General features: G+C 47.7%; 1 protein-coding gene across 4 annotated transcripts in view; it reads left to right on the top strand.

Moving 5' to 3' along the window:
• PRSS23 (serine protease 23) overlaps positions 1-23,041 on the top strand; it is a 29,597-nt gene extending 6,556 nt beyond the window's left edge. Inside the window, exons 1-2 of one of the 4 annotated variants that reach the window (XM_081909996.1) lie at positions 4,229-4,235; positions 21,892-23,041. In XM_081909996.1, the coding sequence (XP_081766122.1) occupies positions 21,905-23,023 (1,119 nt within the window). In that variant the 5' untranslated portion in view covers positions 4,229-4,235; positions 21,892-21,904 and the 3' untranslated portion in view covers positions 23,024-23,041. Of the gene's footprint in view, positions 1-4,228; positions 4,236-4,388; positions 4,412-5,457; positions 5,556-21,891 lie in introns of those variants that run through there. The other 3 variants (XM_081909995.1, XM_081909993.1, XM_081909994.1) reach the window with 3 other exon arrangements.
• Positions 23,042-27,033: the final 3,992 nt, after the last annotated feature.

Below are 27,033 nucleotides of genomic sequence, written 5' to 3'. Positions count from 1 at the left end.
TAAAATGATACTGATTTTACCCAAATGTTACAGAGATCAAGAAGCAGTTTTCCACCTATGTTTGGATGCTGTTTGGAATCAGAATGGCAGACAGAACCTTTCAGAACTGGGCTAACTTTAACCCCTTACAGTATTTCAAAACTGCAACAATTTTGGGGTTTCTTAGAATGGATCCTAGTCATGCATGCCTAGTGCCGGATTTACGTATAAGCTAAACAAGTTATAGCTTAGGGGGCCACTCTCTTGGGGGCCCCCAAAAAATGTAAAGGGGGAAAAAAACCACTGGATGTACATTTCCAAAATATAAGATGAAAGACAAATAAAATAAAACCTACAGACAGCAACAGTGTTTTGTGTAGTGTAGGCTTCTATTTGTTATGTGCAAATGGCTTTAGATACATATTAGGTCCATAAATTACCATATAGCAGTGGTTCTCAAACTGTGGATCCCCAGATGTTGTTGGACTACAACTCCCATCAACCCTGAGCTCTGGCCTTGCTAGCTAGGGGTGATGGGAGTTGTAGTTCAACAACATCTGGAGACCCACAGGTTGAGAAAGGCTGCTATATAGCATATATTCAACACAAAAAAAGCAACCATTTGTTGTTGACAAAGGACAGCTGGACATCTAAAGGGCCCCATTACCTTCAGTAGCTTAGGGCCTCATCAAACCTAAATCCGGTTCTGTGCATGCCAATGCATGATCCAAAGTTAAAATGCTTTCAGATCCTATTGATTTCCAAGCAAAGGAAATTTCTGTGAGTGTGCTCTCTTAGACTTTGCAATGATTAATTTTGTGTGTGTGCTCTCATTTTTTTATAAAACGCTGACAGCTTGCCACTACCAGCAGACGGATTATTGTGCCCCGAAAACACAAAACCTTGGTGAGCACCGGCAAAACCGTTCCCTTCCTCTTGAACTGGTGTCTGAATGCTGTTGAAGGAATGGCATCCCAACAGCACTCCCGGGGGAGCCAGTGACGTCAGCCTTTGGCCCTGCAGCCAGCAGTTTAACTTGCCCAGACAGCACAGCATTGAGAGCTCAAACTCCCCGGTGAGGAGGGAGGGAGTGGGTGGAAGCTACAGGCAGCCAAGAGCAATAGCTGCGTTCGTAAGGACCAAATCTACACCATTCCATGCAAACATGGGGAATTGTGATGTCCTTGTGACAGAGAAAAGATCATTTTTTAGGGGGGGGGGAGAAGATGCTTAGCTTAATCAGTGGAGGCTGGTGCTGTGGGTTTGGGCAAATGGGGTACTGCCCCACCCGTCAGAGTGCCATGGATCACAGAGGAATGGTGGGAGGAACCAGCTAGGGCAGGGGTCAACAACCTAGGCCCATGGGCCACAAGCAGCCCATGGGGGTCATTTAACCGGCCCACGAGCCACCCCCAAACTGAGCCGCCTGCTTGGCGAGTCCCCGCATGCTGCGCTAAACTGGCGCAGCACAGCGCAGGGACTCACTTCCGTGGTGCCGGAAATTGCGTCTGCACATGCTCAGATGCTGGAAATCGTGTCTGTGCAGATGCGCAGTGTTGGTGCTGACCTTTAAAGCCCTAAACGGCCTCGATCCAGTATACCTGAAGGAGCATCACCACCCCCATCGTTCAGCCCGGACTCTGAGGTCCAGCTCTGAAGGCCTTCTGGCGGTTCCCTCGCTGCGAGAAGCCAAGTTACAGGGAACCAGGCAGAGGGCCTTCTCGGTAGTGGCACCGGCCCTGTGGAACGCCCTCCCACCAGATGTCAAAGAGAAAAATAACTACCAAACTTTTAGAAGACATCTGAAGGCAGCCCTGTTTAGGGAAGCGTTTAATGTTTAATAGGTTATTGTATTTTAGTGTTTTGTTGGAAGCCGCCCAGAGTGGCTGGGGGGACCCAGCCAGATGGGCGGGGTATAAATAAATTATTATTATTATTATTATTATTATTATTATTATTATTATTATTATTATTTGCTGGAAATTGTGGTCACTCACACTCACGTGTGATCCGGCCCACAGAGGGATCTCCACTGGAGTGAACCGGCCCAGGCAAGGTAAACTTTGCCGACCCCTGAGCTAGGGAACCCGCAAGGGCCAGAGGGTTGGTGGCGGGATGACGATGAGTGAGGGAGAAGATTGGGAAGAGGAGGTGTCGGAAGCTGAGGCAGTCCAAGGGCTTAGTGAGCTGGGAGAGTCTGTGGCAGAGAGAAGTTCAGAATCAGAGGCAGAAGCTGAAGGAGGCGAGTGGGAGGGAGGTCAAGAGGCAGAGATGAGTCAGGCTGGGGAAGAGTCATGGGTGTCTCCCCCTCCTGTGGTGACCAGCTTCTTCCAACCCCTCACCCCCGGTCTCCCAGAACGAGAGGAGACATAAAAAGGACAGAGGAGAGATTGGGGACATGCAGGCACACTCTTAATAAGCTACAGTTGCCAGGGCAAAGCCATGACTGTAGGTCTCTCATGTCCTAGTCCAAAGCTTCCTCTTATAAAAGAAACACCCTGGCAGTTTCAAATACAGTGGTACCTTGGTTTACATACGCTTCGGGTTAGATACGCTTCAGGTTACAGACTCCGCTAACCCAGAAATATTACCTTGGGTTAAGAACTTTGCTTCAGGATGAGAACAGAAATCGTGCTCTGGTGGCGCAGCGGCAGCAGGAGGCCCCATTAGCTAAAGTGGTGTTTCAGGTTAAGAACAGTTTCAGGTTAAGAACAGACCTCCAGAACGAATTAAGTTCTTAAACCGAGGTACCACTGTATTCATCTTGTAACTGAACGACTGCTTGGCTAACAGTGCAACCCTCTGCGGGTCTGCTCAGAAGACAGCCCCATTGAGCTCCCTTGACCAGGGACCCTCCAGAAGTTCCAGACTCCAACTCCCATTAGCACCAGTTAATACCCACAATGGTCATGGATGATGGGAGCTGTAGTCCAAAACATCTGGAGGGCGCCGGGTTGGGGAAGGCAGCATCACAGCCTAGATAAATGAATACAAAACCAAATACTGTACTGTGCCTTTGCCGGAATTATTATTATGCTTGTAACTCAGCACATGAGGCGCTTAATCTCAGGGTGGCAGGTTCGAGTCCCACCATGGGCAAAAGAGTCCTGCGTTGCAGGGGCTGGACTAGATGACCCTTGGGGTCCCTTCCAGTTCTGTGATTCTGCCTGCCTGCCTCAGGGTCCTCCAGTGTGAAGGGGGGCACTTCAGTGGCAGTGCGCCTAATGTCCCAGGCTCATTCCGAGGCACCTCCAGGCGGGGCTGGGAATGTCTGGAATGCTGGTCAGCAGCTGCCAGTCAGTGCCGACAATATGGAGAGAGATGGAGGAACGGTCCGCCTCGGTACATGGCGCAGAAGCCGAGCCATTCTTCCAGAGGCCATTCCTTTTCTCCCGCGCGCGTCTGCCAGCTCTCGCAACGCATCCTTCACTCGCAGGCAGTTTCTGCCTCCCTCTCTCTTTCTCTGGCCAAACTTTTGAGAAACTTGGGCGCGCTCTTTCGTCTGAACGCATCTCTCTCTCCCCCTCGAGGGAACAAAAAACCCCATGGGGTGGGGGCGGACTTTTTTTTTAAGTCCCTTTTGGCCTGGGAAAACGGGAGAGAGAGGGCTCCTTTCTTTCCTCCGCCCCTCTCCCCAATTCACTGCTTGAGGAAGGGGGAAATTGCCTTGTCCCCTTTTGCAAATCCTGCCCCCGCCCCGCGCGCGCTGGAGCTGCGCGGAGGCAGCCTCTGTTTGCGCACGGAGGGGCGTGGGCACGGGGGGCAGCGCATGAGGGGGGTGCGCGTCGTGGGGAGGGGCGGCTCCTCGGCTGCAGCCAGAAGGGGGTGGCTTGAGTCGCAGGGCGCCTGCGCCGAAGTACCGGCTTGCCTCCTCCTTGGGTAGGACTTTTTCCCCGCCAGCCCCATCGCGCCGAGGGGTGAGAGCAGCAGCTGGGCAGGAGGGGGCTCCGCGGTGACACCTGCAGGGAGCTCTCGGCTGCGCTCCTCTCCGGTTGCCAGGTTTTGCAAGAGAGAGAGTGAGCTTTGGAGAGGAGGGCAGGGCGGGGAGGACATCTATCTGCAAACCTCGTTTTGTGTGGGTGCGAGGAAGGGGTTGCATCGATTTGGGGGAGAAGGAAGGCAACGTCCGAGTCTTCCTCCCCTGCGGCGCCGTGAACCTGGGAGTGATGGGACTTCAGTCTTCATCTGTCTGAGTTGTGTGTTAAAAAACCTTTGCTCCCAGGACTCTTGAGAACTCTTAAATCAGCCATGAAGAGGTAAGTTGATCAAGAGTTCTAGAGAACTGTAGAGCTCTAAACCAAGGAAGCAGCCCTGGGTATCCACAAGTAAAGTCCATCTGGGACCCAACTTCCAAGTCGTTTTTAGCCCAGAAGGGACTCTTCTTGGAGAGCATCAGCTGATCTGAGAGATGATCTGGCCACACACCTGATAGGTGATGTTGATTTGAACAATTCAATAAGATAGGGTCCTTTCCTCTTTAGTGGATTATTACAGGTGTTGGGATGGCTACTCTTCCTGGGAGCCATGTGAAATGTTTGGGACTTGGGCAAGTCGAAGAGATGAAACAAAAACCTGTTGTTTTTTTAAAATTTAAACTCTTTGGGGTGGTACCTGTCTCCTTTACCTTTTTCTTGTTTACCTGAACTTTGATTCCCTATCTCTATTCTGATTCCCTATTCTGTACTTAACATATTGTGGAGAGGGGCTGTAACTCAAGGGTAGAGCATCTGCCTTGTATACGGAAGCTTCCAAGTTCAACACCTAACCCTAACCCTGGTCTTATCTTATTGGAGAAACCCTGGCTTAAAACTGCTGCCAGTCCATGTAGACAATACTGAGCTAGACAGTCCAATGGCATGACTCTTGTGTTTCCTATATTCCTTCATAACTGTACAAAGCACAGACCAAGGACAAGTGATCTTGATTCTAACTAACTCTTCTTAGAAGATTTGAAAACTTTCTCCTACTTGCTGTTTGCCTAATCTCTTTGGACCCTCCCAAATTCCCACGGACCAGCCATCTCTTTAAATTGTTTTGCGTCCACCACTGTTGCAACACCACCCTTTGAGGCACGCTCCGGGGCTTAGCAATTTCCCCCCTCAGTCCCTGCATACCGAATTATTGAATTATGGGGTCTATCATGTTCTGTCCTCTCTACTAACACAGAATTGTAGAGTTGGAAGGACCTCAAAGGACCATCTAGTGCGACCCCCTTGCAATGCAGGAATCTCAGCTAAAGCATCCATGACCATCCATTCTCTGAGGAAAGAGAGTCCACCACGTCCTAAGGATGACGGTTCCATATGTGCCAGATATCGCTGGACTAGGACTTCTGTCTTTCCTGACCATGGGCTATGCTTCTTGCAGGGAAAGTGTGTGGAACTTGGATTACACTGCCTGGCAACAGTTATCCAGAGTTTCAGGCAAAAGTATTTTCCAGCCTTATTCGGAGATCCTGGGGATTGAACCTGGAAGCTTCTGTATGCTGAGCCCATGTGCTGTACCGCTAAGCCACAGTCTCTCCCCCCCCCCCAGTTGTGGTTATCCTCCGGTGGTCTAGTTGTGGTTATTCTGCGGTGAGACCTAAGTGCCTCTTACGTACGGTTGCTAAGTCACATCATGGATACTCCCCTTGTACTTTTTAATTTGGTAGTGAATTGGGAGTGGAGGCAGGAGCTGCAGCTTCTCCTCTCTCTCTCTCTCTCTCTCTCTCTCTCTCTCTCTCTCCCTCCCTCCCTCCCTCCCTCCCTCCCTCCCTCCCTCCCTCTCCCCTGCCTCCCCAATTGCCCATCCTTTCATCTGCAGTTCTTCCTGCTGTGCAAAATCCCTGTAGCCCTACTTGCTTAAGTAGTCTCATGTAATTCCACAACAGTCCTGTAAGGTAGGCTGGAAGAAAACAAAAGAGGTTTGATAAGGCAGCAGCAAATTAAACCACGCCGACTTTGTGCTGTGGGCAAAGCGTAGCTTCTCCAGGTTATTTTATAGCGACCAACTTGGCACCTTTTGCAGTGCCTGCTGTGAATGTGGTTTTGGGGTGCTGTGTGTGTGTGTTTGTTTTACAAGAAGTACATTTTTCTCCAGTATAGAGATAAGGTCTGTTAAGAGAAAAATATGCAGGCCACGTGGGGAAGTTTTGCAAGGACCTCTTTTGACATGATTACACTGAGCCACTATAACTCAGCAAAAGAAGACATTTGTGCAAGTGTTACATGGGATGGTGTCCTTCCTCGACTTGGTGCTTTCCAGATGCTTTGGGCTGCAGGCAACACGACTGGGACTGGTGGAAGTTGCACTCTGGAGGGCATCAGCTTGGGCCGAACAAATGTGCATGCTGTGTTGCTACTGCACAAAGGTGGCATTGCCATCCAACATTCCTTCCACTTCCGCCTGTGTTTTGACCACCATGGGCATGTGGCTCTCATAAGGTTGCCTGGAGGGGAATGCGTCTCTCTGTAAAGGGTTCCACACCCCTCAGCTAGAGCCTCTCCCAAGTGTTCCATTTTGGAAAAGGACAAGAGAGGCAAAGAAACAGAAAGCACCGGAGAGTTTGTGCTTTCTGTCCCCCTCTGTGTCATTGTCACTTCTGAAGCAGCTCTTAGGCCTGAGATTTCACTGGTGGCTGGTGGGGAAGTAAGTCCTTTGGAGTTCAGATTGCAGACACGGCCATTCTCCTAGAGACCAGGGAGAAGGGGGTCTAGCTCAGCTGCCTTTGACAACTGGATTTCTATGTGCAGGGAATTCTATATTCCTCTCTCTGTCTGCAGGAACATTTATTCATGTGCAGTCCAGAAGCTGATCTAACACCTCATTTGCCGTTTGTGAGAACAAGACCAAAGGGTCCAACGTGTAAATAAATTTGGGTGGCGATGGGCATGTGTTTATTATGTGTGCCTGTGAAACTGAGCCAGTTTGCCCTTTTAGTATAAACACTAACATTCCCTGGCAAGCAGTTATCAGAAAGAAACTTTGTGCGTGTGTGTGGTTTGAGGAATTCCAAGAACACAAGGCAAGTCCACGCATGGACTTCATTTTGCTTGCCCTTGCCTTGGTTTTATTTGGATACTTTCAAAGAGTATTCTATCAAGCTATGCCTTTGGAAAGCAATTAATGTTTAACTTCTTATCTACATGCATGCGAGCACACCCAATCTGGGCTGCCCCTGCATTTTCTCAATTCAGCCTGCCTGAAAACAGATGGAAAAATAGACCGGCTTTTCTTTGTTCTTGGATTCTGATTGATGATTACAGAAGCAACACTGACTGGAAGCAAATGTCCAGCTATTGTAATCCATGCTTTAATGAGGTAATGAAAGTCATGCCCTAGTTGGACATTATAGTCAATGCATATTTTTGGAAACTCCAGCACAGAATGCCTATGTGCGCGCACACAGGCTCACATGAAAACAGCTGATTAATATCATACTTGCTTTCTTGGGTGACACCCAGGAGATACTCGCTTATTTCCACCAGCTGTAAAAAGTTTCTCTTCGTTGTGAAATAGTTGGGCTTCGGTATCCTGGAACGACTTTCAAAGTCTCTTGGAATTCATATAAATACAGTACAATGGTGGGGAAGGATCTCTCTAGCTTGCACATGCAACGTCATGAGATTGCAGCCTCAGCTGCATAAATCTGCTGTGCGAAAGCCTATAAAAACCCATCCTTTTCCCAGAGTGACTGGCACCCAAAGTCGTGTGGGCACTGTTTTGGCATGATGTGATCCTGGGCTATTGGCAAGTGTGTCTTGATGAAACAACTGCATGAGCCATATCTCCCTTTTAGCTTACAGTTAGCGAAAGGCTGATATTTCAAGAAAGGAGAGTGAAGTTGCCCTGCAGACCTGACCAGTCCCACCCCTCTCGCCTCTGCATTTTTGGCAAAGTCTGAAAGAGAGTTGGCTGCAGTCATAGGGTGCATGCATTTAAAGGACCCTTAAAGCACATTGCTTCCCCTGAAAGACTCCTGGGAAGGACAGTTTACCCCACACAGAGCCACCATTTCCAGCACCTTTGTTAAACTATAGTTCCCAGACTGCTTTGCGCAACGGGGAGTCTTGCATGACCAGGGCTCCCAAGTAAATGTAGAAGCCTGTATGAAAGCTCTTCATTCGTCTCCTGCAGTGGTTCCCAACCTTTTCCAGGCCACTGACCCCTTGGCTCCATAAACTTATCCTCAGTGCCCCCTACCCTATAAAAAGCATTATTCAAAATAGTGGTTTGCACTGGGAAGGATAATAGCACAATAAAACCATAGAATTATAGAGTCATAGAATAATAGAGTTGGAAGAGACCAGAAGGGTCATCTAACCCAAACCTCTGCAATGTAGGAATCTTTTGGCCAATGTGGGGCCTGGACCCACAACTCTGAGATCAAGAGCATCTTGCTCTGCCAACTGAGCTGCCCTGGCCCCCAATGAATTCTGAATAAAAATTCAACGAAGGAAATTTGCTTTGAAATCCAAAACAGTAACAATGAATTGCACATGCACTCAAAATCCAGTTAAAACTATTTACCGGTAGTTTAATTCATTCAACAAATGAATCTTGATCCAGTGATACCAGCTTTACAAATGATGGTCATTTACTCCTCCAGCAACCGCACTCTTGCCTCTTAGCACCCACCTAGGTAATACCACCGCCCCCCAGGGGGTAATACTGTCCCCCTTGGGAACCACTGTACAGACATCAGATGGGTGTTGGCAAGGGGCTGGGAGGGACAGGAGAGGTGATCTCCCTGTGCCAGGTAGCAGGAGAGAGATCCCCAGTCTCTTTGGGGACACGTTTTCGAAAATCTAAGAAAATGCCATAGGCAGCCCAAAGAGCCATTCCAGTCTTGCTTTGTATTGTATATTCATGATGATTTGTGCTCATGATGGGGCAGCTAAGCTTGAAGCCTCTTCCTTTCCTTTTTTCAATTTTGCTTTAAACAAATACAGATAAGTATAAACAACCAAAATTACAAAAGAAAAATCCTTAATAATAATGGAAAGAGCTAAAAAAAAACTACAAAAAAATCTAAGTACATGGCATAGAACATAAGCCATTATGGGAAAGAAAAAGGATAAAAGAAAAAGGAAAGGAGGAGGAGAGGGGGGAAGGGAAAAAAGAAAAAGAGAGGAAAATGAGCCAAAACACAAGAAGGCGCGTCTATTGTACGCTTCCGTCAAGGTCACAACAGATCATTATTCTTTTCAATTCTCTCTATCTGCATTCCATAGAATCCCTCATCTTGGTATCAGGGAACATTTCCCTATGCGGTATCATTCTAAACATAACCAGGTCTTTATTGATGAACCCTTATCCCCTAGATAATTATTTAAACATTCACGCATGAAGCCTCTTTCAATACTGTTTGCCTCTCCCCGCTTCCCACAGTGGAGGGGAGCCACTAAGTTCTCTCCTGCCAGTCCAGCACTCGGTTCACTGCGCTCTGTTGGCTTTCTGCTACTGGTACCCATGTTGGGCAAAAGATTCCTGCATGGCCGGGGGGTTGGATTAGATGAGCCTCAGGGGTCCCTTCCAAAACCCACCATTCTATGATCCTGCAACTTAAGCATAGGAACATAGGAAGCTGCCACTGGTATATAGATCTATCCCAGCAGGGAACTCTCCCTGCCGTAACTGGAGATGCTGGGGATTGAACCTGAGGACCTGCTGCATGCCGGCAGATGTTCTGAGGCTGCATTAGAACCTTTCCCCAAAAGGAACTTGGGAATGAGAGAACAGGGGCCAGGAGGACAGCTCCGTGGGCTGCATAGCATAGTCAAGAAATCCAAATTCCTTTTTTTAAGTGTGTGGGGTGTGTGTGTGCAGAGTGGGGATGTAGGCGAGCCAGACCCGGTAATTCTTAAACTAACTTTGCCAGCTGGTAACCAAATCACACAATGATCCTATTACTTTGGCGCGGGGCTGCACTCCGGCCAGCTTGCCAGCGTACCTGCTGTGTCTACTGTATGCGTTGGCAGGTACCCTGGCCCTGGACGCTCTGGCGACCTGGTTCAGATTTTCCAGCATGTCTTCTCTCGTAACCCTCAAATTAGCAGGGATTTAGGAAAGAACAGGCTCAAGAAACACAGCATCTCCGACAGGCTGTGTCCCAACATACGTAGCTTTTGTGTGTGTGTGTGTGTGTGTGTGTGTACAGTGGTACCTCGGGTTACAGACGCTTCAGGTTACAGACTCCGCTAACCCAGAAATAGTACCTTGGGTTAAGAACTTTGCTTCAGGATGAGAACAGAAATCATGGCGTGGCAGCAGCGGGAGGCCCCATTAGCTAAAGTGGTGCTTCAGGTTAAGAAAAGTTTCAGGTTAAGAATGGACCTTCAGAACGAATTAAGTTCTTAACCCGAGGTACCACTGTATAATAATTTGTTTAACGACACTCTGCCTTCCCGCCTCCTCCCCTTTCACTGCCCCCCCCTTCTCCTTGTTAATCATTCTGGCTCCTTGCCCTGTGGAAAAAACTATCTTCATTTCAAAATGTAATGGAGACTATTCTTCTCGCAGTTCCCCCCCTCCTCCCCCCCCAAAAAACCCTGTACATTGCAGGAACATATTCTAATTAGCAGGATTGAAGAAACACCTCCTAAATAGTGACCTTCATTAAAAAAGCAAACCAAAACAAGGCATTTAGAATGGATGTCCTTACTGCAAAGGTGATTCATGCCGTAGAGAGAGTGAGTTTGTAGGTAGGGGGGAAAAGAGGCCATGTGCTTTCCATGACATATTCCTGAGAAGTGAAAAAGGCTGCTTGTATCTCATCCAGATGTAAGTCAAGTATTCCATGTGGTCAAAGAACACCCAAATTGCCTGCCACAAGAAATAAAGCAAATTATCCAACTGAAGTCTCCCGTGAGCAGGAGAAACAGCTTTCCAAAAACAGGAGGCCTTCTCTCTCCAGGTCTGTGGGATGGGAAGGCTGCACTACTGTATCTGCTAGAAGCAAGACCCAGTTAACTCAACAGGATCAGCTTCTCTCAGCAGGCATGTTTAGGTTTGCACAGCACCGTATTTTTTGCTCTATAAGACACACCAGATCACAAGACGCACCTAGTTTTTGGAGGAGGAAAATAAGAAAAAATATATTGTGAATCTCAGAAGCCAGAACAGCAAGAGGGATTGCTGCACAGTGAAAGCAGCGATCCCTCTTGCTGTTCTGGCTTCTGGGATAGCTGCGCAGCCTGCATTCGCTCCATAAGATGCACACACGTTCCCCCTTACTTTTTAGGAGGGAAAAAGTGAGTCTTATAGAGCAAAAAATACGGTAATTGCTATAGGTAGGATATCGGTGCATGTTTCAATTTGTTTTTTATTGGTTGCTGGTTTTAATTTTTTTCAATGTAGCTGTTTTTAGTGGTAATTTTATTGGGCTTTCTCTAAGCAGATGTGTTCAGGTTTGCACAATAATTGCTGTACCTGCACAGGTAGAATGTTGGTGTATGTTTCTTTTCTCTCTTTTTATAAAATTTATTTATTTGGTTTTTCAGATTAGAATTTTACAGTCACATATCCAACATACAACATAAAAATAAGATTTCAAGGAATCTCTTGCAATTCCCTCCTCCCTTTGGTGGGTCCTATTGTTAAACATTTCCTCCTGCATCTTTTAATATACAGTGGTACCCCGCAAGACGAACGCCTCGCGAGACGAAAAACTCGCAAAACGAAAGGTTTTTTCGTTTTCGAGTTGCCTCGCAAGACGAATTTCCCTATGGGCTTGCTTCGCAAAACGAAGCTTGCCCCGGGGACAGCGGGTCTTCTCTTTTGAAGCAAGGGGCGGCGGGGAGATCGCTTCTCCCCACCGCCCCTTGCTTCAAAAGAGGTCCGGGGGCAGCTCTTCCCGCTGCCCCCGGACCTCTTTTGAAGCAAGCGGCTGCGGGGAGATCGCTTCTCTCCGCAGCCGCTTGCTTCAAAAGAGATCCCGGACCTCTTTTGAAGCAAGCGGCTGCGGGGAGATCGCGTCTCTCCGCAGCCGCTTGCTTCAAAAGAGATCCCGGACCTCTTTTGAAGCAAGCGGCTGCGGGGAGATCGCGTCTCTCCGCAGCCGCTTGCTTCAAAAGAGATCCCGGACACCTGCCCCAGCCGCTGGGCTTCGTAGCGCTGCTGCGAAGCCGGGCGGGGGGCGGGAACACCTGCCCCAGCCACCCCGCTTCGGTACGCTGCTCCGAAGCGGGGTGGGGGGGCGGGAACACCTGCCCCAGCCGCCGGGCTTCGTAGCGCTGCTGCGAAGCCGGGCGGGGGGGCGGGAACACCTGCCCCAGCCACCCCGCTTCGGAACGCTGCTCCGAAGCAGGGGGGGGCGGGAACACCTGCCCCAGCCGCCGGGCTTCGTAGCGCTGCTGCGAAGCCGGGCGGGGGGCGGGAACACCTTCTGAAGGCGGGCGGGGGGCGAAAGTCTTTGTCCCCCCTGCCTGCCTTCCCAGGGGCTTTTAAATCGCCCTGGACAGCGGAGAAGTCCTCCGCTGTCGCAGGTTTTTTAAAATGCTGGGGGTGGGAAGAAAAGCCCTTGTCCCCGCCCCCCAGCCTTCAGAAGAGGTCCGGGGACAGACTGTCCCCGGACCTGGTCTGAAGGCGGTTTCCCTAGGAACGCATTAATTGATTTTCAATGCATTCCTATGGGAAACCGTGCATCGCAAGACGAAAAAACCGCAAGACGAAGAGACTTGCGGAACGAATTAATTTTGTCTTGCGAGGCACCACTGTAATCTAGATCTTTCACCTCTCCACTATGTCCAAAATTCACCATTCAACTATAAGTGATATTCCAATCCTACTAAAGATTTTAACTGTTTACAATTAAGATAAGTTCTAAATTTCCTCCATTCCTTATTAAAATTTTGGTCTTCCTGATTTCTGATTCTTCTGGTTATTTTAGCCATCAACTTGATCTGCCATTCTTCTCTGGTACGGACTTTTATCTTCTTTCCATCTCTGTGTGTTTCAGTTTGTTTTTGGTTGGTTGCTGATTTTAAGTTTTTAAAAAATAAATAAATAGGTAACTGCTTTTAGTTCTGAGTTTATTGGTTTTTCTCTTTGTCACTTTGAGGGTTGGTTTTTCAATCAAGCAGTGTATAACTATTATGAAATAAAATAAATAATAGTTTTGTGGGCTTACCTCCACTGATGGAGGTGAGGGGTAAGGTTAAGTTCCCACGGGTACCTCTAACCATTTATTCTAAACCTTTTCAGTTGCAAGAGTGAAGAGTGCCACCAATAACTTTTTTGGGAGGGTGAGGGGTAATTTGGGGGAAGCTGCTTTTGTGTAAGTGCTTTACTGCGTCTCTTCGCAATGGCAGGTGTGGGGATCCCCAACTCTGCAGAAATCAGGGTTGCGGTTACATGTGCACAAACACACCCTTTTATAGGAGAAGTGGCTTCCAGGGTCAGCTTCACTGCCTAGCATCCCCTGCTGGCCAGGTATTGCAACTGCAGGCATCTCTGAACAGGAAGAGGAAATGGTTCGGCAGGAAACAGGAAGTAAACCCGCTCCAGTAGCCATCGCAGTGGTATAGATGGCAAGTGGCAGGGAATGGAAACTACCCCCCGAGTCCACTGCTGTGAGAATAAGAGGTCTCCATGATCTGGCATCATTTTCTGTGCAGAGAGCAGATGCTAGAGTTTTCCAGAAGGCTACTTTTTTTTGGTAATTAACATGGCTGCCTGTGCTTTCCTAGGGTTCCAGTACACCTGTGCCCTGTGCCTTAATGACTTGACCCAAAGTTGACGGTCATTGACCTCTCAATTGACCAAAGTAATTTTTGACCCATCTAATGCCACCTCTGATCCAGCCTTCAGTAACACTAATGCACTAGAACTATAGCTGTCAACGTTTCCCTTTTTTAAAGGGAAATTCCTTTATTCCGAATAGGATTCCTCGCAAGAAAAGGGAAAAGTTGACAGCTATGGCTAGAACCTAGTTTGATCTATGGTGGGAAGGCGGGTGGGATGGAGACGTGGCCATTAGACACCCTGCATAGGCTGTGGCCTTTCTCTAAACTTGCCCTCATGCTCCGGTGTGTAATTATAAGAATGACAAAAGACAGGCACCTCCCAACTTTAAAAGCAGGAGAGAAGGAAACCACCCGTATTTTGGAGCCCAGGGCCATAGCTAAGTGGGGGAGCCAGCTGGGGTCTCAGAAGAGAAGAAGAGTTTGGATTTGATATCCCGCTTTATCACTCCCCTTCAGGAGTCTCAAAGCGGCTAACATTCTCCTTTCCCTTCCTCCCCCACAACAAACACTCTGTGAGGTGAGTGGGGCTGAGAGACTTCAGAGAAGTGTGACTGGCCCAAGGTCACCCAGCAGCTGCATGTGGAGGAGCGGAGACGCGAACCCGGTTCCCCAGATTACGAGACTACCGCTCTTAACCACTACACCAGACTGGCTCTCAGCATCAGCCCTGGGTGAAGCCTTTATATGGGAACCACTGAGGCTCCCAACTTGCCAGTGGCTTCCTCCTTGGGCTCCAGAGTCTAAAAGTGTCCCTGATCTAGGAGAAGCAGGGAAACCAGGAAAATGATCATACCCCCTCCCCGTCTGTTTATGGTATCAGAACATCACCTCCTGTCCTTTTTGGAAACAGAAGCACTTGGGAGTATTGCTTGCTTATGTGTTCTCTCTCTCTCTGTGTGTGTGTGTGTGTGTTTGGATCTAAGTGACAACACACACTTTTAAACCATGTGAATATATAAAGAGGGCACTGCTGCATAAAATCTGCTGCAAACACTGAGTCCTCTTTATACTGAAAATAAAATACCTGCAATGAAAGAAATGTGATGCTGACATGCGGAGCACTTTGTATTTATCCCTTCCTGTAATTTGGAATGAAAATGTAACCAATCCACTTAAAATTCCTTAATTGCAATGGTTCAGCAGCCAGCAATTTTTAAAGGAAACTTGTGGAGTATTTATTCTTTTATTTTATTCTTTAGAGCACGGGTAGGCAAACTAAGGCCTGGGGGCCGGATCCAGTCCAATCACCATCTAAATCTGGCTGCGGACGGTCTGGGAATCAGCGTGTTTTTACATGAGGAGAATGTGTGATTTTATTTAAAATGCATCTCTGGGTTATCTGTGGGGCATAGGAATTCGTTCATATATTTTTTCCAAAATATAGTCCTGCCCCCAACAAGGTCTGAGGGACAGTGGACTCGTCCCCTGCTGAAAAAGTTTGCTGACCCCTGCTTTAGAGCCTTAAACTGCAAGTCTTTAGTGCTCAGAAGTAAGTCCCACTGAATGCAATGGAGCTTACTCCCAGGTAACTGTGTAAAGATGCTGCAGTCTTATACTGCAATCTGAAGCATTTTTACTCAGATGTAAGTCCCACTGAGTTCAATGGGGCTTACTCTCTGGTATGTGCCTGATCATTTACACAGTTTCTGTTGTTGTTGTTTTTATATCATACAGTCATAATATTTCTTTAAAAGGTGAAGGGACCCCTGACCATTAGATCCAGCCATGACCGAATCTGGGGTTACGGCACTCATCTTGCTTTATTGGCTGAGGGAGCCGGCGTACAGCTTCCGGTTCATGTGGCCAGCATGACTAAGCCGCTTCTGGCGAACCAGAGCAGTGCACGCAAACGCCGTTTACCTTCCCGCTGGAGCGGTACCTATTTATCTGCTTGCACTTTGACGTGCTTTCAAACTGCTAGGTTGGCAGGAGCAGGGACTGAGCAACGGGAGCTCACCCCGTCGCGGGGATTCGAATCGCCGACCTTCTGATCGGCAAGTCCTAGGCTCTGTGGTTTAAGCCACAGCACCACCCGCGTCCATAATACTTCTTAGAATTCCTCAAATGATCTATTACTCTCTGATGAGATCTACTTAAGGTTGAATGAAAGCCAGATACACACAGAGACAATTTTACTCTTTGGAGAGACTTATGTCTTCTCCAGCCTCTTTCAAACTCCGTTTTAGGCCCTTTATGAACAATTGTTTTGACGGGTGTGTGTGTGTGTACAGGCAAACACACTTGAGGTGTGTGTGACAAACTGGGTCTTTGCCCCAGGTGACAGAAACCCTGGTTTCGGCCCTGTGAAGCCTACTAAACATAAGCTCACCAAAAAGTGATGGAGGAGGTGAAGACAGCCATGTTGCCTTGCTGTTGGTGGCTCTTAGCTATGATGGCTGTGCTTGGCCCCCATAGCTAGAAGAAGCAAGGCTTTTGAATGTCGGTTGCTGGAAACCACAGGAGGTTAAAGTGCTCTTGTGCTCAATCCTGCTTGCTGGTTTTCCGAGAGCATCCAGTTGGCCACTGTAAGAACAGGATGCTGTTCCCTCTGTAGGCTATTCTAATGGCCTTGCTGGATTCTACAGGACTCATTCAGTCAAAGGACTGTTTCTGACCCTTTTCCAAGGAATAAAATCAGGAGCGGTGGTTGTTTTAAGTAAGAGTTTACCCAGTGCACTTTTAGGTTATTTTTTAGTGATCAAGATTTAATATATATTTTTAACTGCCGCTATATCTGAATTGTCTCTGTTATAGGTAAAGGTAAAGGTACCCCTGCCCGTACGGGCCAGTCTTGACAGACTCTGGGGTTGTGCGCCCATCTCACTTAAGAGGCCAGGGGCCAGCGCTGTCCGGAGACACTTCCGGGTCACGTGGCCAGCGTGACATCGCTGCTCTGGCGAGCCAGAGCCGCACACGGAAACGCCGTTTACCTTCCCGCTGGTAAGCGGTCCCTATTTATCTACTTGCACCCGGAGGTGCTTTCGAACTGCTAGGTTGGCAGGCGCTGGGACCGAGCAGCGGGAGCGCACCCCGCCGCAGGGATTCGAACCGCCGACCTTTCGATCGGCAAGTCCTAGGCGCTGAGGCTTTAACCCACAGCGCCACCTGCGTCCCCCAGTCTCTGTTATACCCAATTGCAATTCAATGTATTCCTGTTGTGTTTTATGATTTTCCTGATATGGTAAGTGAGCCGGAACTGGTCTGTGACCATAATACAGTGGTACCTCTGGTTACGTACTTAATTCGTTCTGGAGGTCCGTTCTTAACCTGAAACTGTTCTTAACCTGAAGCACCACTTTAGCTAATGGGGCCTCCCGCTGCTGCTGTGCCACCGCTGCGCGATTTCTGTTCTCATCCTTAAGCAAAGTTCTTAACCCAAGGTACTATTTCTGGGTTAGCAGAGTCTGTAACCTGAAGCGTATGTAACCCAAGGTACCACTGTAATAAAATTCATTTACCCAGTGCGTGCTTCAAAAAGAAAGAAAGATGGAACTTAATCATTAAGTAGCATGAGGTAATGGTACCAATAGAGAAATATGAAAAAGATGAGGAAATGAACTATTATTATTATTAATACATGCATATTCCATATTCCAAAGGAGCCCAATGTGGGATATATGGGTCCACCCCCCCTCGCAATGTCATCCTCACAACAATTCTGTGGGGTAGAAAAGGTTGAGGGAAAGTGACTGACCCAAGGTCATCCAGTGAGCTTCGTGGCTGTAGTGGGAATTCGAACCCTGATCTCCCAGGTCCTAGTCCAGCCCTCTCATCACTACACCACATCGGCTCTAACACAGCATTATCTTTCCATTTCTCCTGCTGTTGCCCCACTCTTCACCCCCACCACCTGGAATGCAAAGACTCCCTGTCCCTGAACATCAAAGCTCCAAGGATGTAGCAAATAGCCATTGATAAAGCAGTCCTCCACGAATCTGTCTGTCCCATTTTAAACACCCCATCCAAGTCAACATAGATAGGTGGGCTGTAAATTCCACATTCCAAATTCCATGATGGGATACCCAAAGAAGTGTGTTCCTCTGCCTGTCCTTAACTTATAGCAAGTCAATTTGTTGGAAGCCACCCAGAGTGGCTGGGGAAACCCAGCCAGATGGGCAGGGTATAAATAATAAATTGTTGTTGTTGTTGTTGTCGTCATCATCAGGGAACCCTTCTTGCTATGCGAGGAGGAGGAGACTGTCCAACCTGCCCTACTTTTTATGCAAGATGATGTTCCTTTATACACCTTCAGTATGCAGTATTCCTCCTTTTGGTTTCCCTAAACCCCCAAATTACCATTCATCTATCTCTGCAATAAGGCCTGTAGAGAAAAATATGCCAGATGTACCATCTGATACAGAGCGTTCCCTAGTCAGTTCCCTTGATGCCGTCGTGTTTTCCAGCGACAGTGACATCTTCTGGACATGACAGTGCCTAGAGGCAAAAAAACGGGAAGCTGAATATTCTTCGTTCCTCTCCCTTTCTTTTAATTCAGCCAAGCTAGCTAAGCCAACAGGCGAGGGAGATTTGCAGCAAACTTAGCAAGCCAGGTAAAACAACAGTATTCGAGCAGATGAAAACACACACATGCCAACCACTCCCATCGGTAGGCACAGTTCTTGAAGCACATTTTCTTGCAAGTTTCTGTTGTTTTTGATTTGATGGAGAAGCTGACGGAAAAAAGCAGGTGCAGCTGTAACAGGCTCACCTAGTAATCTGCCCTGAAGGACTGCTGCATAGTCAGTTGGATACAATGCACCACAGGCATGCTTTGAGTGTTGCTTCTGTTTTTTGAGAGAGAGCTCCTTCCATGCCGTCCTGCCACCTGGATCAGGGAAACGAAGCACATGAACACACCAGCTGTTGCCTCCTGAAGTTTTGCTATTCATTAAAAAAATACCAGTGCAGCATACAAGAATTTTATCTAAAGCCATACAGTACCAAACCACGTAGAAAGGTAAAATCAGAAATGGCTAACTGTTATGGAAAGATGTGTTAATTGCCTGCATAAGCCTGATGTTTTCAGCAGGCATTTAAAAGTTGGCACGGAAGGCGCCCGCTTAATCTCTGCTGGCAGAGCCATTCCGCAAGAGGAGGCTGGTGGCGCTTAGGGCTTGGTTCCTTGTGGTTGTCAAACTAGCCTCACCAACTTGGGAAACAACCGACGACCTAGAAACCAGGATATCGGGGTTCAGGCAGTCTCTGAGGTACCCTAGACTTTAGTTGTCCAGGGCTTTGTAAATTCCTCCAAGGACCTTGAACTTGGCTCAGTAGTAGATAGGCAGCCAGTGCAGATGTTTTAACAATGGCGTCACATGTTCTTGGCCACATGCCCCCATCATCAATCTGGCTGCCATCCTCTGCACCAGCTGGAGCATCTAAACCAGCCCTTGAGATATCTGAAGATGTCCATCGTACCTCCTCTCAGTCTCCTCTTTTCCAGGCTAAGCATATCCAGATCCTTCAACCACTCCTCATAAGGCTTGGTTTCCAGGCCATTGATCATTTTGGTTGTCCTCCTCTGCACTTTCCAGCTTGTCACCATCCTTCTTAAATTGTGGTGCCCAGAACCGGACATAGTATTCCAGATGTGGTATGACCAAGGCAGAATAAAGTGGTAGTATTACTACCCTTGATCTGGGCACTAGACTTCTGTTGATGGAGTCTAGAAGAACATAGGAGTGCCTGGCGTGCTCTGGTCCATGGGGTCACGAAGAGTCGGACATGACTAAACGACTAAACAACAACAACAAGAACATTAGCTTTTTTGCTGCTGCATCACACTGTTGACTCATGTTAAGCTTGTGGTCCACCAAGATCCCTAGATCCTTTTCACATGTTCTACTGACAAGCCAGGTGTCCCCCATCTTATATTTGTGCATCTGCTTCTTCCTGTTTCTAAGTGCAGAACCTTACATTTGTCCCTGTTGAAATTCATTCTGTTAGCTTGGGCCCAGTTCTCCAGTCTGTTAAGGTCTTTTTTGAACCCTGATTCTGTCTTCTGTGCCATTAGCTATGCCTCCCATCCCTCCAGGTTGTTACCTGGATCAAATAATTTGTGTGGATTTGTGCTGCGCAGCCTGCAAAACAGATATTTCACCAGGGCTCAAATAATAACACTTAGTTAGTGACCTCATCTCTTGACTTTAGTTAGTCATCACCTCTTGGTCCAGCCTACCTCACAGGGTTGTTAAGAGGAATAATTGGAGGTGAATCCCGAGCTCCTTGCAGCAGCAGGAGGAAATAAATGTGGTACAGAAAACAAACCAGAGAAGCAGGCATGCACCCACTTGGCCTCCATCTGGAGAAGTTTTGAGGACTGGCAGTAGCAGAGCTGTGGCCTGACTCTGGCCAGGTACAGCAGGTAACCTGATTATCTGCAGACTGAAGGCAGTGTGGGGTTGGATTGTGGGTTGCAGCACAGAGGGCTGCTTTGTGAATGCTAGGAGGGACCATTCCTCCCTCGCACAGCTGCGGACACCTTCTCTAAGAGCCGGTTGTATTCTGTTCCTTTGAGGCATTTCAAGAATGATGCTAAGCTGCTCCGGCCATTATTGGTTTAACCCCAGCCGGGTTTAAATATGCATAAGCTGCGTCTAATAACTGTGATTTGTTTGAGTAATCCCTTATCGGGAACGGGCAGGCCTTCCCTCCTCCTCTCTCGCAAGGGAGCACTTGGGCTCCTGCAGAGATTCAGCTGCCTGGCTAATTTTCAAATAAACCAAAGTCCTGTATATTTCCTTGGCACAGTTGTGGTACCTGCGGCTCTTTGCTACTGGAGACCTCACTTAATCTGCCTGTCATCTACAAATACACCATACGATGTGGCTTTTATCATCCGAGCTGAGGAAGAACGCTCCCCTGGGTTTCCTGGGGGATTTAATTTAACATGGAAAATGGTGGCTGCTATTAGTCTACAATTCTCACCCACCCACACTGTCCAATTTAGCTGCAACAGTAGATCCACTCCGTTTTCCCCAATGCAAATCTGAAAGGCTACGCTATTTAATTGGACTTCTTCACCGCTTGCGACTGTGAAGGAAAGGAGCCCCTAGACCTCAAGAGCAGAATAAACAAGATCATGCATCTCTCGTCTCAGGTCTGTTTGTTTCAGCTGTGGGATCCTTCTTGCTAACAAGTTAGGACCAGTTAGGATGCAGTGTGGACTGCAGAAGAGACATAGCTCAGTCGCAGTACATCTGCTTTGCATGCAAAAGGTCCCAGGTTCCATCCCTGCCATCTCCAGTACTGTCAATACTTACTGGCAACAGCTCTCCAGGCAGGGTTGACCTCTTCAGCCCTATCTGGAGATAGTGGGGATTTCAGTTATGAACTCCTTTGGGCTAGTCACTGGGAATGGAGTTTCATAGAATTGGGCCCACAATACTGCTGGAAATGAGTGGAGCATAGGAGCCATGCGGGGCCACAAAACAGTGACTCCCCTGAAGACCCCAGTGATCAGGCAGGGATTAGGTGAGCCTTGAGGTATCCACCCAAATCGTTAAGGGCCTAGTAAATTAATTACAAGAACCATGAATCTGGCCTGGTAGTATCTGGACAGGCAGTGTAGACTTTTGAACACTGGAGTTATGCGTTGGAGGTAGTTTGTTCCACTCAGGAGTCTCGCCCCGGCATTTTGCACCAGCTGGAGTCTCCACACGAGGCCCAAGAGTAGCTCCGTCTCAATAACCATCTTGTAGTAACCAAGTCTTGAGGTTACCAATGCATGGATCTCGGTGGTTGAGGGAGCTGGGTGTGTTTCCCAGAAAAAGGGGAGACTAAGGGGAGATATGATAATCACCTTGAAATATCTCAAGGGCTGTTACGTGGAAGAGGGAACCAACTTGATTTCTCCTGCTCTGGAGGGTAGGACTCAAAACAATGGCTTCAAGTTACAAGAAAGGAGATTCCGACTAAACTTTCTGACAGTGAGAGCTATTCAACAGCAGAATGATCTCCCTTAGGAGATGGTGGACTCACCTTCTCTGGAGGTTTTTAAGCAGAGATTGGGTGGCCATCTGTCTTGGATGTTTAGTTGAGAATCCTGCATTGCAAGGGGTTGGATTTTATGACCCTCAGGGTCCCTTCCAGCTCTACTGTTCTATGATCTACTTTGATGTTCTGTAATAAATCACAATATGATATATAAATGATAAATAAGTAACATCTTCCTTCCTTTTCACAGCTCAGGGTTCACCATGGCTAGCCTACCATGCCTTCTCTTACTCCTGTGGACCATCAACGGTGTTCTACCTTCCAGTTCTCATTGGAGGCCCACCTGGCCAGCCTACAGAGTCCCCGTCGTTCTGCCACAATCAACCATTTATTTGGACAAACCACAGTTTGATGCCGAAGCTAAGCTGGAAGTGGTCTCGTCTTGCAGCCCGTCTTGCCACAAGAGTTCCCCACTACCTACTTATGAGGAGGTGAAGGATTACTTGTCCTACGAAACTTTGTACTCCAATGGCTCCCGAACCGAGACGGAAGTCGGCATCTACGTTCTGACCAGTGGGAGCGCCGGGACGCAGAGCAGATCTCGGGCCAAGAGGCAGATCTACGGATACGACACGAGGTTCAGCATTTTCGGCAAGGACTTCTTGCTCAACTACCCCTTTTCCACTTCTGTGAAGTTGTCCACGGGCTGCACCGGGACTTTGGTGGCCGAGAAGCATGTCCTCACGGCCGCCCACTGCATCCACGATGGCAAAAGCTACGTCAAAGGGGCCAGGAAACTGCGTGTGGGGTTCCTGCGGCCGAAGCTGAAAGATGGCAGCAAGGGGGCGAACATCAGCAGCTCCCCTGAGCCGGAAAGGATGAAATTCCAGTGGATCCGAGTGAAACGGACTCACGTCCCCAAAGGGTGGATCAAAGGTAATGCCAACGACATTGGCATGGATTACGACTATGCCCTCTTGGAGCTCAAGAAACCCCACAAACGGAAGTTTATGAAGATTGGCGTGAGCCCGGCCGCAAAGCAACTGCCTGGTGGGAGAATCCACTTCTCGGGGTATGACAACGACCGGCCAGGGAACCTGGTCTACCGCTTCTGCGACGTCAAAGACGAAACGTACGACCTCTTGTACCAGCAGTGTGACGCCCAGCCGGGCGCCAGCGGCTCGGGAGTTTACGTACGGATGTGGAAGAGGCAGAGCCGCAAGTGGGAGCGCAAGATCATTGGGATATTTTCCGGGCACCAGTGGGTGGACACAAACGGCTCCCCGCAGGATTTCAATGTGGCCGTTCGCATCACTCCCCTCAAATACGCGCAGATTTGCTACTGGATTACAGGCAACTATCAGCACTGCAGGGACGGCTAAAGACAATGGGCATCCTTTTTTTAAAAAAAGAAAGAAAATAAATGGCCTCGGTTGCTGAATCGGGGGCAGGGTGGGGTGGGGGGAAAGGGGAAGCGAAACTCTTCTATATTGCCGGTGCTATGGGGCGCAGTTCTGTTTTTCTTTTTTATAAATACCTGGATGCAGGAATCAATAGGGAAGTCTGTCTTGTTTGTAAAGGTGCTTTGTGTTACATACTGTGCTCAGCCAGGCTGGCCTTAGATACTGGGGCATCCTGGGGTGCACACCTGGGCCTGCCCTTCTCCCACAACTCCCCTTCCTGGTGCCCATGTCATGGCAAAACACTCTCCCCCCCCCCTTTTGGCTGTCTTCTAACTTAGGCGCTTTGCCTAACTTGTGTGCTTTGTATTTGATTTTTGCAAACTTGTTCCTGGTGCTCCTGGCCCTCAAGTCAAGTCAGAGAGCACGGCGTCGATAGGAGCTGAACCAGGGATGGTGGCCAATTTAAAGTTGAAGTGAGACAGGGGTAGGCATGATTGTGGCTGTGGGCTTTGGTTTTTGTTGCACTGCCGTGGCTGCTTTCTGCAGGCAAGCAAGAGAAGGAAAACTCTCAGCTTTGATGCTCCCGTGTAGATAGACAATATACTTTGCATCAGTCAACTTCTCCCTGAAAAAGGCTTTTTGTCTGAAATGTATTTAGCGTCGGTAGCTCTGATTTCTATTTCTGGAAGCTATTATATTCAAGAGCGGGGGATATTGTGAGTCTGTGGGAGCACAGAACAGCTTCAGAATTTACCGTAAATTCCTAAGAATCTCAAGGTGTTTTGGAAGCTAGTCCACCACGGCAACACACCCACCATATTCGGCCATATGCACAGACTTCTCCACGAACCTGTTCTGCTTTGCAGCCAAAGCTGGATTGGCACAATGTTGGTTCGACTAGCCCACAAAGTCACCTCCCACTTAGCTGGAGCAGGGCTGTGCACAGCGCTGATTGGCTGCTCCTTTGTGTCAATCGCAAAACCACCTCTCCCTTCTTGGAGCTGTGCTGTACATGGTTCTGATTGGTTGGCCCTCACTGATCATGAAGCCACTCCTTCCCTCTCCCATTGTTTTCACCCAAATATATATATGGCAACCTTTAAAAAAATGCAAGGGACATTCCCAGCCCTACCTGGAGTTGCGGATGGAGAGCTGAACCTGGGACCTTCAGCATGAACAGCAGATGCACTAACATGGAGCCCTGTCTCTGTGGGTGGCGCTGTGGTCTAAACCACTGAGCCTCTTGGGCTTGCTGATTGGAAGGTTGGCGGTTCGAATCTCCATGATGGGGTGAGCTCCCGTTGCTCTTTCCCAGCTCCTGCCAACCTAGCAGTTCGAAAGCACACCAGTGCAAGTAGATAGATAGGTACCACTGCAGTGGGAAGGTAAATGGCATTTCCGTGCACTCTGGCACTTGTCACAGTCCTTTGTGCGCCAGAAGCACTTTAGCCATGCTGGCCACATGACCCAGAAAACTGTCTGTGGACAAATGCCGGCTCCCTCGGCCTGTGAAGCGAGATGAGCGCCACAAGCCTATAGTTGCCTTTGACTGGACTTAACTGTCCAGCGGTCCTTTACCTTTACCCAGAGAACAGCTGGAGAGGAGAGGCACCTCCCAATAGCATCAAATTTCAACTGTCCCGAGTCTGTTCAAGCCAGGAGCAAAGTTTCCTTCTAGCTAGAGGGACTGGCAAGGCTAACTGGGCTTTGCAGCAGAAGCAGCTTCTTTCTTTCTTTCTTTCTTTCTTTCTTTCTTTCTTTCTTTCTTTCTTTCTTTCTTTCTTTCTTTTTCTTTCTTTCTTTCTTTCGTTGGGTAGGCCATGCCAATGCGGAGTTCAGAAGTAAGTTTACTGAGTGCTTCTTGCTGTGTGGGATCTGTTACCTTTATTTATGCCTCGCCTTTCTTTTTTCTCCCGTGGTTTTACCTTTCCTCTTGTCCCCCCCCCCCCCAAATTCTCCAGCGATTCTCAGCAACTAGAGAGCAGACAAGTTTTAGTGAGGTCCCCCCTCCCACTTTTTTCCCTTTTAACTGCACTGATATCCCTTAGCATAATGGATGCAAACTGAGAAGGGCATTTGAGCTTTCGCACACCAAGATTGCCAAACACAATCTCTCCAGGGTTCAGCTGTTTTTCCAGAGCACAGTGCAGTCTCGGAAGCCGGGCTGGTGCCTCGCAATTAGGGATAGCAGAAGATGTCTGTTTCAGTTTCTCTCAATCTCTCATTTTCCCCATCTTGAGTTCTCCACATTTCCGCATCATTTTGCAATTTTCACAGAATCCCTGTGAAAATTTGTCAGCATTTTAATGCAAACTTTCTCCATGCACATTTTTGTAAGTTGGAGTTCTTGTTATTAAATATACCACGAAAATGTGCAAAGCAAGAACTCAGGCCAATGTAAGTTTCAATAGTGGGAGTTTCTAACCCAGAATTGACTTCTGACTTCTGCTCTAAAGACCTCCACGTCGAATCTGACTATGGACTAACATGAACTTATCTCTACTCATAAACTCTTATCTCTAATTCTGTAACGAATTTCTGTGTTATACATATCTTGATGAGTTTGAGTTTGTAATCTCTGTTAGAGTTTGTAATCTCTATTTGAGTTTTGAATAGATTAGTTTTTGTTACTATTGACCATTGATTTGCGAGTAGGGACCACTAGTGGAACTTACATTGGGCTGAGTTCTTGCTTTGCACATTTTTGTATGCAGTCTTCCCTGTCAACCACATTTTTTGCAATGCAATTTCCATTAATATAGTGCATTTTCCAGCCAATAAGTGCAATTAAATGCATATGCATTTTTGCGCATGTCACCTGGCCAGAGAACCACCTTGCAAGATCCTTCAAAATGTGAATTTCGAAGGGCAGCTGTGTTTTGGTTCGCATATTGATGCTGGAAATGCAAATTAGGTAAGTTCACATTCGGTAAGATTCTCCTTCATCCCATCTGGAACATAAAGGACTGAGCTGCTGTGGACTCACCGGCCTCAGTGCCCTCTTCAGGCATGAAAGAGAACTGCAGCAAGCATCACTGACCCCTGCAGTTGGCAGGCAAGACTCTGGGTTGGTCTGTGTCAAAAAGAGAGAAAAGCTCTGAAACTGTTGGTTGTTCCAAAGTAGCACCTCACCAACTTATGATTCATTGCATCTTCAGCTTTGGGCATGGCGGGTGGCCTTTCCCCCAGGCCTTTACACGCAGACAGTTGCTCAAATGGATTCTCCCCATTTAAGCAGCTCAGTTCAGACATTGCCCCCAAACCATGGTGAGCAGGAGCAGATTTCGCTTCATTTCCCATCTGCTCAGTATTCCCATTTATGTGGTGCCTCAGCCTCCAAGGTGCAGGGATGGTTATTACAATGGTATGTCAGCTCAGTTATCACATCTAGCGATGTTTGGTACAAACCACGGTTTCTCAAACACCCCTGCAGTGCATGAGAGCTGTGGTGAAAAAGTGAGACCGCGGTCAATGTTAGTCCCTCCCACCTGGTTTAAAAAACATATCGGCAAATATAACAAAAGGAATGAAAGAGGAAACCAGCAGACATTAAGAATATTTGATCAATCTTTTTTTTAAAAAAATAATAATTTTCTTAAGGTTTATAAAGAAAAATACCAAATGTAATATATTTCCCTTTTTTTAAAACAAACAAACAAACAAACTTTTATCTGGAAAAAAACACAAAAAGGGGGAGAGAGAGAAATAAAGAAAAAGAAAAGACGTAACAAGAGTAGGAAAGAGGTTAAAAGCGAAAGATAGAAAAATCCAGAAAATAAAGTACTTCTAATTCCTCACCTGTCCACTATAAAAAAAGCCTATCACATGAGACCCATCCCTTTTGTTTATCAAATTTATTTAATGCTTCACAACAAATAGGGAGTCTCAAAGTGATATACAAGTAAAGTAAAATACAAAAGTACGTAATAATATCGTTTGGTAGGAGAGGGTCTCATGCAGATACCATCTCACCAGGAGGTCTGTTCCAT

Source organism: Podarcis melisellensis (genome assembly GCF_964234715.1).
Source record: "Podarcis melisellensis genome assembly, chromosome: 4".
In the NCBI taxonomy this organism is placed as follows: Eukaryota; Metazoa; Chordata; class Lepidosauria; order Squamata; family Lacertidae; genus Podarcis; species Podarcis melisellensis.
This window is presented reverse-complemented; position numbering and strand designations above follow the sequence as displayed.